Source organism: Hevea brasiliensis, unplaced genomic scaffold (genome assembly GCF_030052815.1).
Source record: "Hevea brasiliensis isolate MT/VB/25A 57/8 unplaced genomic scaffold, ASM3005281v1 Scaf141, whole genome shotgun sequence".
NCBI lineage: Eukaryota > Viridiplantae > Streptophyta > Magnoliopsida > Malpighiales > Euphorbiaceae > Hevea > Hevea brasiliensis.
In genome coordinates, this window is record NW_026614632.1 from 119383 (window position 1) to 136358 (window position 16976).

Here is a 16976-nt window from a genome sequence, read left to right on the forward strand (position 1 = left end):
ATTGAGTGAAACTAGTGCCAAAAGTTTTATAAGACATAGCACAACAATTTTTATGTTTTGACCAAGCTCTAGAAACCATTGCATCCTAGGGAAAATATTAGCCAAAGTTAGGAATTGAAATCTAGAAAATGTTAAGTTGAACCCAGAATGCCATTTGATACCTGTGTGTTCATTTGGCCATAACTCCCACTAGGAAATTCCATTTGAGATTTTCCAATATGATCTAGAAACATGATACTTAGGGATACAATATTGATTTAGACACCTTTGCCAAATTCTAAGTGTAAAGACCCTAAAAAGAGGGTCAAACATACTGCCCTGAAGTTGATTTTTGCCCTTATAGGACTGAGAGTCCAGGTTAATACATTGACCATAACTTACTATACCAAGCTTGAAAAATTATGAAATTGTACCTGGGAGTCCCTAAGACATAGAGGAACATATCTTGTGAAGGAACCTAAGTCTAAAAATGACAATAAAATGATCAAATGACTGGTCAAAGTTTATTGACTAGAAATTGTAAATTCTGGACAGCTTAGAGGCAAAGGGACCAATTATGGTATTTTGACCATAACTTGTGTTCTATAACTCCAAATTCAGTGATTCAAAAACTGAAATTCAAGTTTAAACATAGAGGAACAATTGTTATGAAGTAAGTGTGACTAAATAGACATCCTAACCTAGTCATATTCCTAGATAAAGATAACACATCAACATGAACCTAAAGGAAGGTTCATGGGAAAAATGCTATATATGATAATTAAAATTCTCATAAGGATAATTAAATATTAAAAATGATATGAATATGTAAATTGGGACTAATGTCCCATTAATATGAAATTAATGGTACCAATGAACAGTACTAGAAAATAGTAATAGTGAATAGTGCTAAAATAATTAAAAATGTTTAATTGCCCATAGTATACCTAGACTTATTTATTTAGTTTGGATAAATTGGTATACCAATTAGGGACCACAGATAGCAGTACCGCTTATAGAGCAAATCATGAACTGACAATATATGTCTGATATGATTGTTCTACATGCTATATGCCTACTTACTGGCCATTGTGCCTACTTTATTTCTGGCTTTACAAGCCTGACAATGTCTCGTGCTGACACCGGCCTCGTGCTCGATGATGTATACTGGTAGACATATGGTCGTCTAACCCGTATACTCCCGTGTATCCAGCTTTTATAATTTGTTATAGGTTTCTTGGGCATTGATAATAATTAATTAATACTGAATATACAATAAGTAAACAGGAAAGACCCCAATAATTTTAATTGATTCCAAAGTGTAATAAAAAAATGTAAAAGACCCAGAATTTATGATTTGTAAATATTATTTCAATTGTTTAATTATTATTATTATAAATTATGCACCACTAAGCGTTATGCTTAGCGCGTTGGTTTTCCATCGCGTAGGTACTGAAGATCAGCAGCTGCCACAGTAGTATTCGGACAGAGTTCCGACCAGATCTGCCACCGATCAGAGTCACCTCATCAGTCTTTTGTATTTTGGTAGGGCCCATGTGTAGACTAGTATTTTGGTTCATTATGTCTAGTCATGATGTAATTACTAGTTTATGATGTATTTTATTTTGGACTTGAAATGAAAACTTATAATTTATTATCTATAAATTTCCATATGAATGCAATAGATGACACTTCATTTTGAGATCTCATAAATAGTTGTGAATGATATGATAAAAGAAAATATGATATGGAAATATATGAGATGACTATGAATATGTTAACACGTGATAGTGGAACCCGCCAGATGCTAATAAAACAGAGGAGGATCTGTCCGGGTCTCCACAGAAATAAGATATATATATATATATAAAAAAAAAATTCTACACATAAATTACCTGATTTAAATGACATTAAAATTTACAATAGACATGACAAGACAAGATAGGGTGCTCCGGCACCGAATGTGGCACTTCTTGCTCGGCTATACAATAGACGGGTAAGGGGCGTCACAATCGCCTCAGTGGAAATCTAGTACAATAAGGTTATATAAATGACCTAATTTGTCTATGAAGAAATCAGTATCTAAATTTGTTATTATTGCTATTTATGTTCATGATATAAATCTCATTGGAACTCCAGCAGAGCTCCAAAAGCCAGTGGATTATTTGAAGAAAAAATTTGAAATAAAAGATCTCGGAAAGACAAATTTTTGTCTTAGTCTGCAAATTGGACATTTACCAAAAGGAATTTTCATTCCTCAATCTACCTAGACAGAAAAGATTTTGAAATAATTTTACATGGATAAAGCACAGCCATTGAGTACCCCAATGGTTTTTCAATCACTTTATATGAATAAAAACCTATTTTGGCCTCAAGAAAATGGTGAAGAAGTCCTTGGATCTGAAGTACCATATCTTAGTGCATCGGTGCACTTATGTATCTTGCCACTACTACAAGATCGGATATAGCATTTTCTATTAATATGCTTGTAAGATATAGTTCCACTCCTACTTGGAGATGTTGGAATAGGATTTCCACTCCTACTTGGAGATGTTGGAATAGGATCAAACATATATTGTAATATTTAAAAGGAATAATTGATATGGGCTTATTTTATTCTAATAAATCTAGACCAGTTCTAATTGGTTAAGCATATGCAGAGTATTTATCTGATCCACAGAAAGTAAGATCTCAAATAGGCTATTTATTCGCTTGTGATGGTATAGCTATATCATGGTGATCTACAAAACAATCTATACGCTATATAATGGCGATCTACAAAACAATCTATAGGTGCTACTTCTTCAAATCATGTAGAAATAATAGTGATTCATGAAACAAGTCATTCCATTTTGCTGAGATCCATAACTCATTTTATTTGAGAGAAGTGTGGCTTGTCTTATAATAACATACTCACAGTATTATATGAAGATAATTCAGCATTCATAGCCCAGTTAAAGGGGGGATTCATCAAAGGAGATAGAATGAAACATATTTCACCAAAGTTTTTTTTCACTCATGATCTTTATAAGAATGGTGATATGATGTGCAACAAATTCATTCAAGTGAAAATCTGGCAGATTTGTTCACCGAGTCTCTGTAACACCCCCATTTTAAGTAGTCTATACATTCTACTATTCTGGTGACTAGTGTTTGTCCAGAAAGTCAGGATGTGTGAAACCATATTTATGTCACCTAGAAAAGCAATAAATAAAAATTAATAAAAATCATATGAAGGTGAAATGGAAATAAGAAAAACAAAGCATAAGCGATTAAATGAGCTGAGGTCCCAGCGATGGGTGACCGAATCGGGGAGTGACTGCGAGCTCAGTTGCTACCCTAAATTCGTGTGGGACCCTATGACACAACAGGCCTAAGGATAATTGTGAAGCTAATGGTAATGTGAAAACCACATAAAAGAATACAGAACAAGTTCAAAAAATCGAATCAGAGTTCAGGAAGCAACCTAGTGCTATTGAAAAAACTGATGAGACCGACAAAGGGCAATTTGGTCAATTCACCCTTAAAGGTGACTCTTGGCCTAAATGTCCATTAAAATGTAGGAAATTAAAATTATAAAAAAATAGATTAAAAGTGAAGAGGTGTATGGAAGAAAAAAACAAAAGAAAAGAAAATTCAAAAATTAAAGTGATTATGACATCATCCTTATGTAAGCATGACACAATAAAAATTTATAATTTAATTTAATTATTTTGGATAAGCATATAATGGGATAAATACAAATTAAAAAGAAAAAAATTAGTCTTCTTCTACCCCAAATTGCCGTCCCACTTTCTCTCTCATATACTCTCTCAAAATTCCTCCATTAATAAGCTAATTCAAGCTTTCAAAGCTTGATTTCTTCCTATAAACCCTAACAATAAATACTAGAAAACTCTTAATTGGCCCTAGAAGAGAAGAATTGAATCAAGAAATTTGGGAGAAAAGTGAAAGAATAGAAGATTGAGGAGAGCATCTTTGAGGTGAGTTGTCTCTCTACTTAACTAAGTATATATGCATGAATTTAAGTTGAAATTGATGAATTTATATGAAGAAACATGAACAATCATGCATGTTGGGGAGAGATGAATTTTCGGCCAGCCATGGTATAGTGACGCCTTGTTATGTTTTAATCCAATTAAACATGTATTCAAGCTTAAATAAGTAAGAATAAGTGATTAGTATGCTTGAATTTGCAAGAATTAGGGAATTGAACAATTAGGGAATTGAAAAATTAGGGTTTATGGTGATTAAAGTTTTGAATGAAATTGGAGATTTTTTAGAATTGTTGATCAATTGATGTGTATAATGCTCAATTTTGGTCATTTAGTGTGCTCAGAATTGAAACCTTGTTATATAGAATTGAAATAACTGAGGTAGGTTAAGTTGCTGAATTTTTGACCAATGAGTCCAGCAAGTTTAAACAGCCATAAGTTGAGTTGTGTTGCTTCAATTGGTGTGAGGCCAATTGGAGATGAAATTAGAATCATATTTTCATATTTTTTATGAAGAAATCTTGCTCAAAAATTGACTATAAGTTGGTCTAAAATTGGCTTGAATCCAGAATTGGTGCCCTAATTCTGGGCAGAACTGATCAAATAAACAGTACATGTTCAAATGGTCATAACTTTGTGTAGAGAGGTCCAAATGACCTGATTTTTAAGCCATTAGAAAGCTTAGACATAGTAGAACAACTTTCATGAAGAATAGAAACTCAAATTCTAACCATAACCTAATCAAATTACTAACCAAAATTAGGTTATCAAACCGCCGAACAAAATTTGCCTAAATTCGACATGGACATCCAAATCCATCGATTATGGTAAAAATGCCATAACTTAAGCTAAAAAACTCCAAATGGAGTAATTCAAAAAAGGAATTAAAGTAGAGACATTAAGGAACAACTTTGATGAAGAAAGTTTAGCCAAATTTTCATTGTAGATTAGTTCAATAGAATATTAAACATTAGTAATAAAAACTGAAATTTTGAAATTACTCCTAATAAGCCTTGAATTGCAATTGGCAACCAATGCCAACAAAATTATAATCCAAAATGTGGTAGGACCATATGTTTAGAAATTGTATACCTATTAACCATGAAAAAGTCAACATTTTGAATTAATAGTAATGTGAATAGTAACCACAATAATATCAAATATAAAGGACTCAACCCTTATGAGAATTTATAAGTAAAATTAAGTATGCAAAATTTAATTTGTTGGATTAATTAGTAGAAACGATTTGGGTGGATATTGAAACACTTTAATTATGTATTTCAGTTAGTAAGGAGTCATCCAAGGAAGAGGAAAAAGTTAGATCAAGTCAAGATTAATTAAAGAGATTTGTGCATAACAACTAACTCCCTTTTGTTTTTCAAATTAAATTTTATATTGAATGAGTGGTGAAAATAGTTTATAATCTTTATTACATTAAAAACCTTGATTGACAAAAATCATGTGTTGCTAGCCCATTTTTGGAAAATTAATTTGAATAAAATAAGAATGTGAATTGATGAATACTTTTGATGCTTGGAAAATTTTTGAAATGGTTTCAAACCATAGTTGACATGACTATATGTTTTGAATTCCTCACAAGTTGTCTAGTGGGAGAATTGGATTATATTCCCTCTCTGGCTGAAGTGTTGAAGTGTGTGTCAGTTGAGAACGAACTGAATGAGTACTCATATATGTGTCCTAGCTAGCCTTGGCATTCCCCATTAGCCTTTGGTTATTTGGACGAATTGGATAAACGTGTCATGATCAAAACTGTGTGACTTTTCGGAAATTTTATTTTATGATTGATGGAATAAAATTTGTTTTTATTAAGCGATTTTCTAGCTTCAAAAAAAAAGCATGATTTTATATGCATTAACATTTTAATTGATTTAGTTTAGAAAATTGCGATTTATATTGATGTGTAAATTTTTTTTTTTTTTTAAGATGTGCACCACTGAGTCTTTGGCTCAGTGATAGCTTGTTTATGTTGTCGCAGATAAAGCAGCAGAGTAGGCTGCTTGTGACGTGGAGTGATCAGTATTTTGGAGTCATTACCAGGTATATAGATTTTACCCTTGCAAATTTTCTTTTAATATATATATATCTGTGTGTATGTATATGACAGACTTGAGCAGTTGTATAAAGATTTTGAAATTTTATTTTTGATCAGTGTAAATATTTGTAATGTAAACCTGTTATTTTTTATTAATGAAATGCTTAAGTTCTTTTGAATTTTTCAAATAATGAATTGCTATTTTTAATTGAGTTGATGGGATTGAATTGTGTTGAAATTATTGGAGTTGTGGTTAAAATGTATATTGGGAGTGTTTTTAACAGGTTTTGAAGAACTGTTTTCTCAATTTATAGACGGAATTCTGTCAAAATTTTCGTAAAAATTTTAAAAATTCCGAAAAGACCAAAAATTATCGTTATGATATAAACCCTAATAAAAAAGTTCTTTAATGGTTATTTATCATCTCTTTCCACTTTAAAAGGAATTGAAATTATTCAAAATCTCTTGTAATATATTTAATGGATTATTGGTAGGCGAAGTTCGGTAATTCATTGGATATATTACAGGATCATGTTATACCTTATGAATAAGGTATGACAATCTCTACCAACTAACATTTGAGAAAATGGTGTACAAGATTGGAATGTGTCAATTTAAGATTTTAAAGCAGATATTCATAAGGGGAGTTAAATTTTTAGACACAAAAAATATTGTACTCTTTTTCTTTCACTAGAATTTTTTTTTTACTTAATTTTTTTTCTAGTAAGATTTTAACAAGGCATATTTTTTATATAATGGACATCCAAAGTCGTATTATAAATTCATATTTATGATGAATGTCCATTTGGTTTTTTATGAATTTATTTATATTTTCTATAAGTTTATTTTAAAAAACCATTTAATATTAATCTCTTAGGATATAATAAATATTCTATAAATATGAGTCTTTTTAACCCTATTGTGATTATATTTTTTGGAATCATTTTCTATCTATATAATAAAATTCTCCCTATTATCTCCCTCTGTATATTCTTATATTTTATTTGTTATTTTTATTATAATAGACAAAATCTTACAAATTCATAAACCTTAACCTGTTTTTTCTAGCCATAGTGTTTTTTTTTTTTTAAAATCAGTCAACAAATTATTAAATTAAACATAACTTAAAATAAAAATCAAAATGAAAATACCAAAATTTCCTAGTTAAAAGATGAATTGACCCGTCTCTCCCCAACCACCAAGAAAGGGACTCATGAATTTAGTCCATACACTTTAGTCGTGAAAAGAATGGCGGAAAGCGGGACCAAAGACTATTAGGAATAAAAATTAAATAAGCTTCCTTCCTTCGTGGCACTGCTTTGCTAGCGGTCCCACGGGATTCCAATTAAAGATTAAATAAATTTTAAATTAAATAAATTCCTATAATTTTTAATTAAGATCAAATAAATTATTATTTAATAAAATATTATTTTTTAATAATAAAATATTTTTTCTTAATTTTAAATATTAAAAATTATTTAATATAAAATTTAACTATAAGTTTATTTGACTCTCGATTAAAAATATAGAAACATATTTAATGCTTTCTCGTTATTAATCAACATCTCAAACTTGAAATTGCAGGTTTGGACATTGTTAGAACTAACCCTAAAATGCAAAAAAACAGACTACCCATCACATTCACTTTTAATCCATTTGACTTGTCTCCAAATTTACCTTTTCTCTCATTATTAGGATCAAGGATGTTTCCAATTGATGTTGATCAAAATTATTAGCGAATACTAACAAGTGGTCTACCAAATGCGCTGAGTATTTTACAACAAATAATTAAAAATTATTTTTCTAATTAATTTTTAAATCATGTATGATAAAATAGTTTATATATATATAATTATATATAATTCATAATTTTTTATAAAAAAAAATTAATTTAAAAATTAATAAAATAACTCTATTTGATTCAATTTAACTAATTTTTTTCTCTTTAAAATTAAATCTAATTAAAATTTTTAAAATATAAAATCAAATTAAATTAAATTATTTTAAAAATTAAATTAAATTATTAAATTAAAATAATTTAATTTAATCAAATGATTTCTGTATTCTCCCTAAGAGGGAAAAGAGGACGTAAATATAATTGCATATAAAATGACATATATTGGACCACGTGGCAGTTATGCCACGCGTACATCTAACATTTGCAGAGTTGGATAGGGATGTGATCCGCGTGGCAGTGGGGGGCCAACCAGACAGAAATGTAATTGACGGCGATGGCGCGGGAAATGATGACGTGGAGGCTGTTTTGGCCATAATTCCGGGACGAAAATCTAAGCCACTTGTTTGAGTGACAGAGATATGGTGTTGGGTCCCATGTACAACCTACCTTAATTATGAATTTTTTTCGCAATCCTCACCTTGATTGTATTATGGGTCCCAGTGTGGAAAGCTTGATTTCGTATGAAAGTAATTTAAGAAAAGTATATTTAATATAAATTTAATTTCATATGAAATAATTTTAATAATAATTAAATTAAATATTTATATTAAAATTTATATAAAATTAATTAAAAATATATAATAAATGTATATATTTAAATATAAATTTTAATTTAATAATTATTAAGTTAATTTTTTATGAGTTTAGATTTTTTATAATTATGTTTATATAATAATAATTACCTTTGAATTTAATTTAATTTTTTTATGCTATAGATATATTTAAAATTATTACTTATTGAGTATTTCTTATCATTAATTAAGGAATAAAATATAAATGAAAAATAGATAATTTGTATTATATATTTTCTATTTTGCTCTATTATAAACGAAATTTAAATTAAAAATTTAAGGAATGAGTTTCATTTTTATAAACTCTTTTACTGAGGCACTGAGCCAACGTTGCCTACCACAATTTAGTTTGCTGCTTGAGCTCAAATAATGAAGATTAGGGTATGTTTGATATTATTATAGAGTTGTTATTAAAAAATAATTAAAAATATTAAAAAAGTAAAAAATAAATTAATATATTTTAATTATAAAAATATTTAAAAAATAATTGAATTATTTTTAATCTGCAAACTCATTATCAAAATGCAACATATATTGTTTGCTACAGAAAATTTGTATTTTATTCTGTCTATCATAAACCTATATAAATATAAATATATAAATTTATATATTTAATAAATAAATTACATCTATATTTTTATTATTTTATGATATATCAGTCTATATAAGAAAAATCTGTTTGCTACATGGGTCATGATATATAGAATGGTCCATGAAACTATCTTAAACTCTGAAATTTTCTGTCGATAAACGGATTAAAACTCTCTTTCCTTCCACAGGCACCAGAGATGGCTACCCCTCAAAGACGCAACAGCCGGCTCTCTATTGCCTTGGAAAGAACCGGCCAATGGTAAACTACAATTCATTAATCAAGCTTCTACTCCATGATCCTCAGATTACTAATCTATCTTTGCAAAACCTGTTTATTTCAGGGTGTTTTCTCAAAAAATTCCAATAGATATTGTAGTTGAAGTTGGAGAAGCCAATTTCGCTCTCCACAAGGTATCTGGATCAAATCAATGTTACCCTTTTCATGTATTTTGAGTGTAGAAGGAATGAATTCTGATTTGTTAATATTTCTTTTGGGAACAGTTCATGCTGGTGGCAAAGAGCAATTACATAAGGAAGTTGATAATGGAATCAACAGAACAAGACCTGACAAGAATCAATCTCTCTGATATACCAGGAGGCCCTGAGATGTTTGAGAAAGCTGCAAAATTCTGCTATGGAGTAAACTTTGAAATCACCATTCAAAATGTTGCTGCTCTTCGCTGTGCTGCTGAGTACCTACAGATGACTGATTTGTACAGCGACAATAACCTCGCCGGTCGCACAGAAGATTTCCTTGGTCAGGTTGCCTTGTCTAGCCTCTCTGGAGCTATTGTCGCCTTGAAATCTTGCGAAGATCTCCTTCCCTTGTCTGAAGACCTTAAAATAGTTCAGAGGTGCCTAGATGTTATCAGCGTTAAGGTGTGTACGCAACTCCTGTCTCAAGTAGAAGCTTAAATTTTCATTTGTTTCCATCAAATAGGCGTTTGTTCTTTTGGTTTTAGGCCTGTAACGAAGCAAACTTTCCAAGCCGGTCGCCGCCTAATTGGTGGACGGAGGAGCTGACAATTTTAGGTATAGAATTTGTGGGGAAAATCATTTGTGCAATGAAAAAACGGGGAGCGAAAGCACTAACTCTAGCCAGAGCTCTCATAACTTACACAGAGAGAAATCTTCAAGATCTTGTTCGAGATCACTCCAGCAACGGCACCAAGTCCTCGGATTTTGACGACTCCGATATTAGGAGCCACCAGCGGAAGCTTATACAATCAATAGTCTCTCTCATGCCTTCTGAGATAGGTGCTTTCCCAATCAACTTCCTCTGCTGCCTTCTCCGGTCTGCAATCTTCCTCCAAGCCTCCAACTCCTGCAAGAACGAGCTGGAAAAACGAATCTCGGTGATATTAGAGCGTGTGATGGTGGGCGATCTTCTGGTTTTGTCTTTCACTTATGACGGTGAGAGACTGTTTGATCTGGAGAGCGTGAAGAGGATCATATCAGGATTCGTGGAGAAGGAGAAGACCATGGCTGTCTTCATCGGTGGCGATTTCAAGGATAATTTTTCCCCAGCGATGCAGAAAGTTACGAAAACCGTAGACGCCTATCTTGGCGAGATCGCCAGCTATGTAGAATTCAGTATCTCCAAATTTATTGGAATTTCCATTCTGGTACCCAAAGGAGCTAGGAAGGTCGATGATGATCTCTACCGCGCCATTGATATCTATCTGAAGGTAATTCAATTTTTTTTTTTTGGTACTGTAATTGGAACTCGAGATCTCACAGTTATAGAGAAACTCTAGGGTCACTGAATATCATCTTCTGCAAACATTTGACAACTAAACTGTTATATTCATGTTATGCATTATGAGTTAAGCATTTGATCACTGACTATTACGCATTATGAATATAAAAGATAATGAATCACTAGACTGTTATCAGCATATTGCATTATGAGTCAGCCATTCAATCACCAAACTGCTAGTTATTTTGACTTTCAGGCTCATCCGAACCTCGATGAGATAGAGCGAGAAAAGGTGTGCAGTGTAATGGACCCATTAAAGCTTTCCTACGAAGGTCGACTTCATGCTTCACAAAACAAACGGTTGCCTGTACAGGTTGCTTTGCATGCCCTATGCTACGATCAGCTGAAGCTAAGAAGTGGGATAGATGAACGCAGCACCCCAGAAGCTGGCGTTGGAAATACGAGAGATCACTTGCGGAAGGATGTGTCTCTGATCAAGGAGAACGAGGCTTTGCGGTTGGAGCTCATGAAGATGAAGCTTCTTATGTCAGATATGCAGAAGAACAACAATAATCAAGGGGCATCTAGCAAGCGTGGCCCTTGGAAGAAGCCCACCTTCTTCTCATCACTGTCCAAGACTTTGGGGAAGTTGAATCCTTTCAGAAATGGGTCTAAGGATACTTCTCATATTGATGAGAGTGTGGAAGTGGGCAATACCACGCCAAGGAGGAGAAGGTTCTCTATTTCTTGATCGTTGGATGTCTTTTAAATGATATGAAAAATTATTTATCCCTACTCATGTATATTATTAATCTTCTGTTAAACTTAATTTAGCATAAATTCAAGAAAGAATATTATATGATGAAATTTAAATGTAAAATTAGTAAAATTTACATATTGATATCTTAGATTCATGATAAATCATATCTAAATAAGTTATACTCAAACTAATAAATTTCCATTAAAAATCTTAGTAATAATCTTATTTTTATTCATTTATGAAGCTTTTGTTAATATAATCTTGAACTCAATTGGAATAATAATTTTGAGCAGTAGTACTATTGTGTTTACATTTAAAGTTTAAAGTCTCATTGATATTATCAATAAATTTTAATATAGTAATTTTGGAATCATTTTCTTAAAAGTTGTGAAATTTTTTTAATTTAAATCAAATGAAAAAGAAAATATCATGATATTGGATGAAAATATAATCAAGGTTGCTTTTAATGGATTCAAAGTATTCAAGTGATATAGTAGCCAATTTGGATGGAAACAACACAGCAGAATAGAATACATTCAGTGTAATGATGTTGCTAAAATCGCAATGTTCTTCCATATCTTTAAGAAATTGCAAGACAATGAAACTAAAAAGTTAAGAGTTGGCAGGAAATTTGATAGATAATAATAATTATGTTAGTTTATACACACACATATAGGGAGAGAGAGAAAGAGGAAAATTAATAAAGCAGAATTGAAAGTATTAAGTGAGTAATATACGTTTAATCATTACTCTAAGATTTAAAATATGAGAGAGCAAGTAATATCTTATATATTAATTATAGAAATTGCAGACAATGGTTAAGTTTAGGCCTTTTTTGTTTGATTGAGTGTAAATAGAATGAAAAAATAAAACTTAATAGAAAGTATAGAAAAAAGTCTTATTTAATTTATATTATCAAACTAACTTCCTAAAAAGTAAAGCAATTTACTTCTCTTATATAAAGTACGTAACTTACCTATGTGAAACTTGATAAGCTATACTTTTTTAATTAAGTGTAATGAATTTATTAATTTATTATTTAATTTGTTATACTTTAAATTATTTTATAAATATTATTATTATTTATAATTTAGATATAAAATACTCCCTGAAAAATGATTTATATATCAAATACATTTATTATTTCTCCGGAAATAAGTTCCTTGCAAGTTTTCTTTTTAGAAAATATAAAAGTAGATTATTTAAAAACAAGGCTTTATTTAATTAGAATGGAATTTTTATTATGCATATATTGCAAAGAAGTGATGTTTCACTTCTAAGCAGGACAACTTTCAAATTTTATTTGGCTCGCAAAATAACAAAAATGTAGTACGAAAGAAAGCATGGCGATAGCTTTTGCAGTGGGCTTTGGGCTTTAACTTGCTTTTTCAGCTTTGTTAGATAAGCACAATTGTAAGTTTGGGTTGGAGAGATTGGCCCACCCTCCGTAATAAAAAGGAAAATCACAATTTAATATCTTATTGTTATGCGCTTTTTTATTTTTAATTTTTGAACTATGACTTTTTTTTTTTAATTCTTTTGTGGAAAGTCCAGTGGCTGACTTTAAAATTTTTTTTATATTAAAAAATCCCATTGAGCAAAAATTTGATGGTGTTAATGATTTTTTTTTTTAATTTGTGTTAACGGTGATAATCACAGTATTTATTTGTTATGAAAAAATCACGAAAAAATCACACATGATACTAATATTTTCCATATTACCTCTTTTTAATATAGAAATTTAGAAAAATATTAAATGAGTGGAGGAAGAGTATTTTGATACCTATTTTTAACAACAAAGGAACATTCAAATTTGTACAAAATTCCATTGATAAGTCACAATAAAACTATGAAAAAGAGTGATTGCACATAGACTTAGGGACACTACTAATATATTAGAGAACTAATTTGACTTTATCCTTGCAAATCTACAACAATGTTTATCCTTTTGTCAAGAAAATTGTTGGAAATTTCTAGGGAGAGAAAGAATGATATCCACAGGTATTCATTGACCTAGAAGAGGTGTATGATTGAGTACCAAGGGATTTTTTTAGTGGTTTCTAGAGAAAAAAAGGGGTCAATGTCATATATATATATATATATATATATATATATATATATATATATATATATATATATATATATATATATATAAGTGTAATTCAGGACTTAAATATATATGAGGAGGCGATTAAAGTGTAAGAATAATGGGGGAGGGGGGGTATACAGATGAGTTCCTTAACAATGGATTTACATTTGTGATCTACTCTGAGTCCATAACTGTTTACCTAATTTATTGATGTGTTAACTAGTCATATTAATGATGATATTCCATGTTGCATGGTATTTGTAGATGAAATTGTTTTAATGAATAATAACTCTTAAGAGTAAGAGTTTTAGACTTAGTAAGTTAGATGAAATATATGCAGTCTAAGGCAAAGTAGGTCTGTGCTATTCACATTTCAAGCCCAGTGGGCTTTTCGCATGCGAGAGTGTAATAGAGAGATACATAACTATTCTTAGAGTGCTCATCTACAAGCTTAAACTTTTAGATTGAGCGGTTTCTTGATAGGACAAATGTACTGTATATGTGACCGTGGGATACCTAGCAAAGTGAAAGGTAAATTCTATAGAATTGTGGTTAGTTAGCTTTTTGTATTGGAATGATTGTTGAACATTTAAGATATTATACACCCAAAAGATGAACGTGATAAAAATGTGAATGTAATATAGATGTATCATGTATGGTGTTACAATATGAATGACCATATCCACAAGATAGTTCATGTGGCACGCATTTGGGATAAAATGAGAATGATTGATTAAGATAGCTTGATCATATCCACTGTAAAGAATCAAATAGCTCTATATAAAAGTGTAATAAGTTAGTGGTGAAAAAAGTGAGAAGAAAAATAAAGACAAAGAAAAATAGTATCAAATTTTATAATTTTAAATATTAATGCAGAAATTTCAAATGGAGCTAAATAACATTCTAAAAATTTATGTAGTCATCTTAATTAATTTGAGATTACGATTTAATTATTATTGTTGTTGTATTAGAATGTGAATGAAAGTGAGGAAGTAGAGAGCATTGAATTTGGGGTTAGTAAAAGAGGATTGGGGAAAAGTAATTTTTATTGAGCAATAACAATAAAATGTGCATTTGTTTAGACAAAAGGACTTATTCATTTGCAGAATAAATATGCATGAAATAGTAACTAATTTAATTTTAAAAATAAAGGAATTCACTATTGAATAATGATAAAAATAATAAAAAAATAAATTACAATTCTCCCAATTAAAAATAAATAAATAAAATATTCAAAATAATAAAATAAACAAATGAATAAAATACTCAACTTAATTAGTGATGCACCCAAATTTGATAGCAGGTGCAAAATAAAAATTAATCAAGTTTAATCTCTCTTCTCTTCTGTAGTAAAATAAATAAAAAATAAATAAATAACTGGTTATTTCACACAATTTATAAATAATTTATTTGATTAATATATTTATTAAAATTTTGAAAACCTTAATTTTTAAATAATAAAAAAATGAGATACTATTTTTCTGAAAAGGTATTTTTTGTAAAAAAAAAATCTGTAAGAAAATGTTAATAAATCTTAAAATGGAAGGATAATATTTTGGATAAAACCTTTATTATACTCCACATATATTTTGTTTGACAATAATTTTTAAGATAGCGTTTAGTATTTTGATTAGGGACAAAATATAATTATTCTTATTTATACTGTTTGATAGCATAATGTTTATACTAGCTAATATTTAGAGGTTGAGAGAATAGTTTATAAAACATTACCATCTTACCTTTTAGATATTTAGAGGGTGTTTTGACTAGAGTAAAAATTAATGATACCATTGCATTTACATTTAATAGTTAATTCAACAAATATTTTTATTGAACAATTATGTTTTAAATCACTATATAAATAACTAATTACTAACAGTTAATATCTAATGGCTGATAACTAGTAATATAGCTGAAAAATATTAAAATAATTAATAACTATTAAATTAACTAATATTATCTAACAAACCCTTAAAATAAAAGTGATAAAATCAATTAAAAGATATTCATGGATGAGTTATTTATTTATATTTTTAAGTCATTTATTGAATAATGCAATTGCAAAAAAAGGAAATGATTGCAAAAACAAAATAAAATAAAATTAATATGTGCCAATATGAAGGTGTAAATAATTAAATTGAATAATAATTCATTCATTAAAATATAACTTCACCAATTATATATAGAGAGAGAGAGAGTAAAAATTAGAAATATTTTTCATACTAATTTAATGATGTAAATTATTGATGTAAGAGAAGGTCTGCCAAACTAAGCCCCCACAATTGCAATCATCAACTTTTTGATGGGAGTTGAGACATCCCAATTAGGGTTGGAAGTTTAATTTCATCCTTGAATTCTTAGTTGGGTAAAAGGTTTAATTAGCTTTACAGGAATGTTTAAAATAATTAACATATTTTAAGGTGATAAAAATAAATAAATAAATCTGATCCATCACTTGTCAATTCTCTTTCTACACATTTCATTGACTACAGATGAATTCAAAGGGGCTTATTTTATTTTATTTTATGTATAGGAATATCCGAATCTGCATGGATACAAGAAGAAGACCACTAGAAAGTTAGTTGGGTAATAATGAATAAATAAATAAAATAAAAAAATGTTGAGTTGTTGGATCAAATTCAGTATATATTTATGTGTTTCTCCAAACTCTTGCTCTGTCCTTATTCATTCTCAAGAGCTGTATGATCCCACAACTTTAAGTAGAATGCATATCCTCCAACTACTCCGAATCTATTTGATTAATCTGTTTGGTTACATATTTTAATCAACCCATTCTTATGAAATTGTACATAGTAATGTGAGCTCAATAATTAGATAATTTTGTTTATTTAGTGGTTAGGTTAACTTGGTTTAATTGTTGACTTTAATTTAAGGAAAAAATATATTTTAGTACCTGTGTTATTATATCGTTAACACTGAAGATCAAAATTGTTAAATAGTGTCAATGTATGTTGCCATGGTAAGTCTTAATGTGCTTTTAAGCTAGTATGGTAAGTGAACATCACATATTTTGCTGTATATAATTATGTTATCCATCCAATACTAAGTGAGAAAGGATGAGAAAAAATAAAATTTACTGACTTTTGCCTTCTATAATGAGGAAATTACAGCATACTGATTTATACAGCTAAATAAGTAGGTTTCACTTGCCATGCCAATTTAAGAATATAAGAAGACTTGCTACGTCAGCATATATTGACACCGATTAACAATTATCCTTAAGCACTAACAATATAACAACATAGGTCTTTAGGTATAAA

At 29.6% G+C, this 16976-nt stretch overlaps 1 protein-coding gene across 1 annotated transcript; it reads left to right on the plus strand.

Moving 5' to 3' along the window:
• The first annotated feature begins 9229 nt into the window (after positions 1–9229).
• On the plus strand, positions 9230–11713 carry LOC110642631 (root phototropism protein 2). The gene is made up of 5 exons (XM_021794739.2): positions 9230–9406; positions 9489–9558; positions 9649–10026; positions 10110–10835; positions 11103–11713. Exons 1-5 carry the CDS (start codon positions 9345–9347, stop codon positions 11595–11597), a joined length of 1731 nt encoding a protein of 576 aa, XP_021650431.2. The 5' UTR covers positions 9230–9344; the 3' UTR covers positions 11598–11713.
• The last annotated feature ends 5263 nt before the right edge of the window (positions 11714–16976 follow it).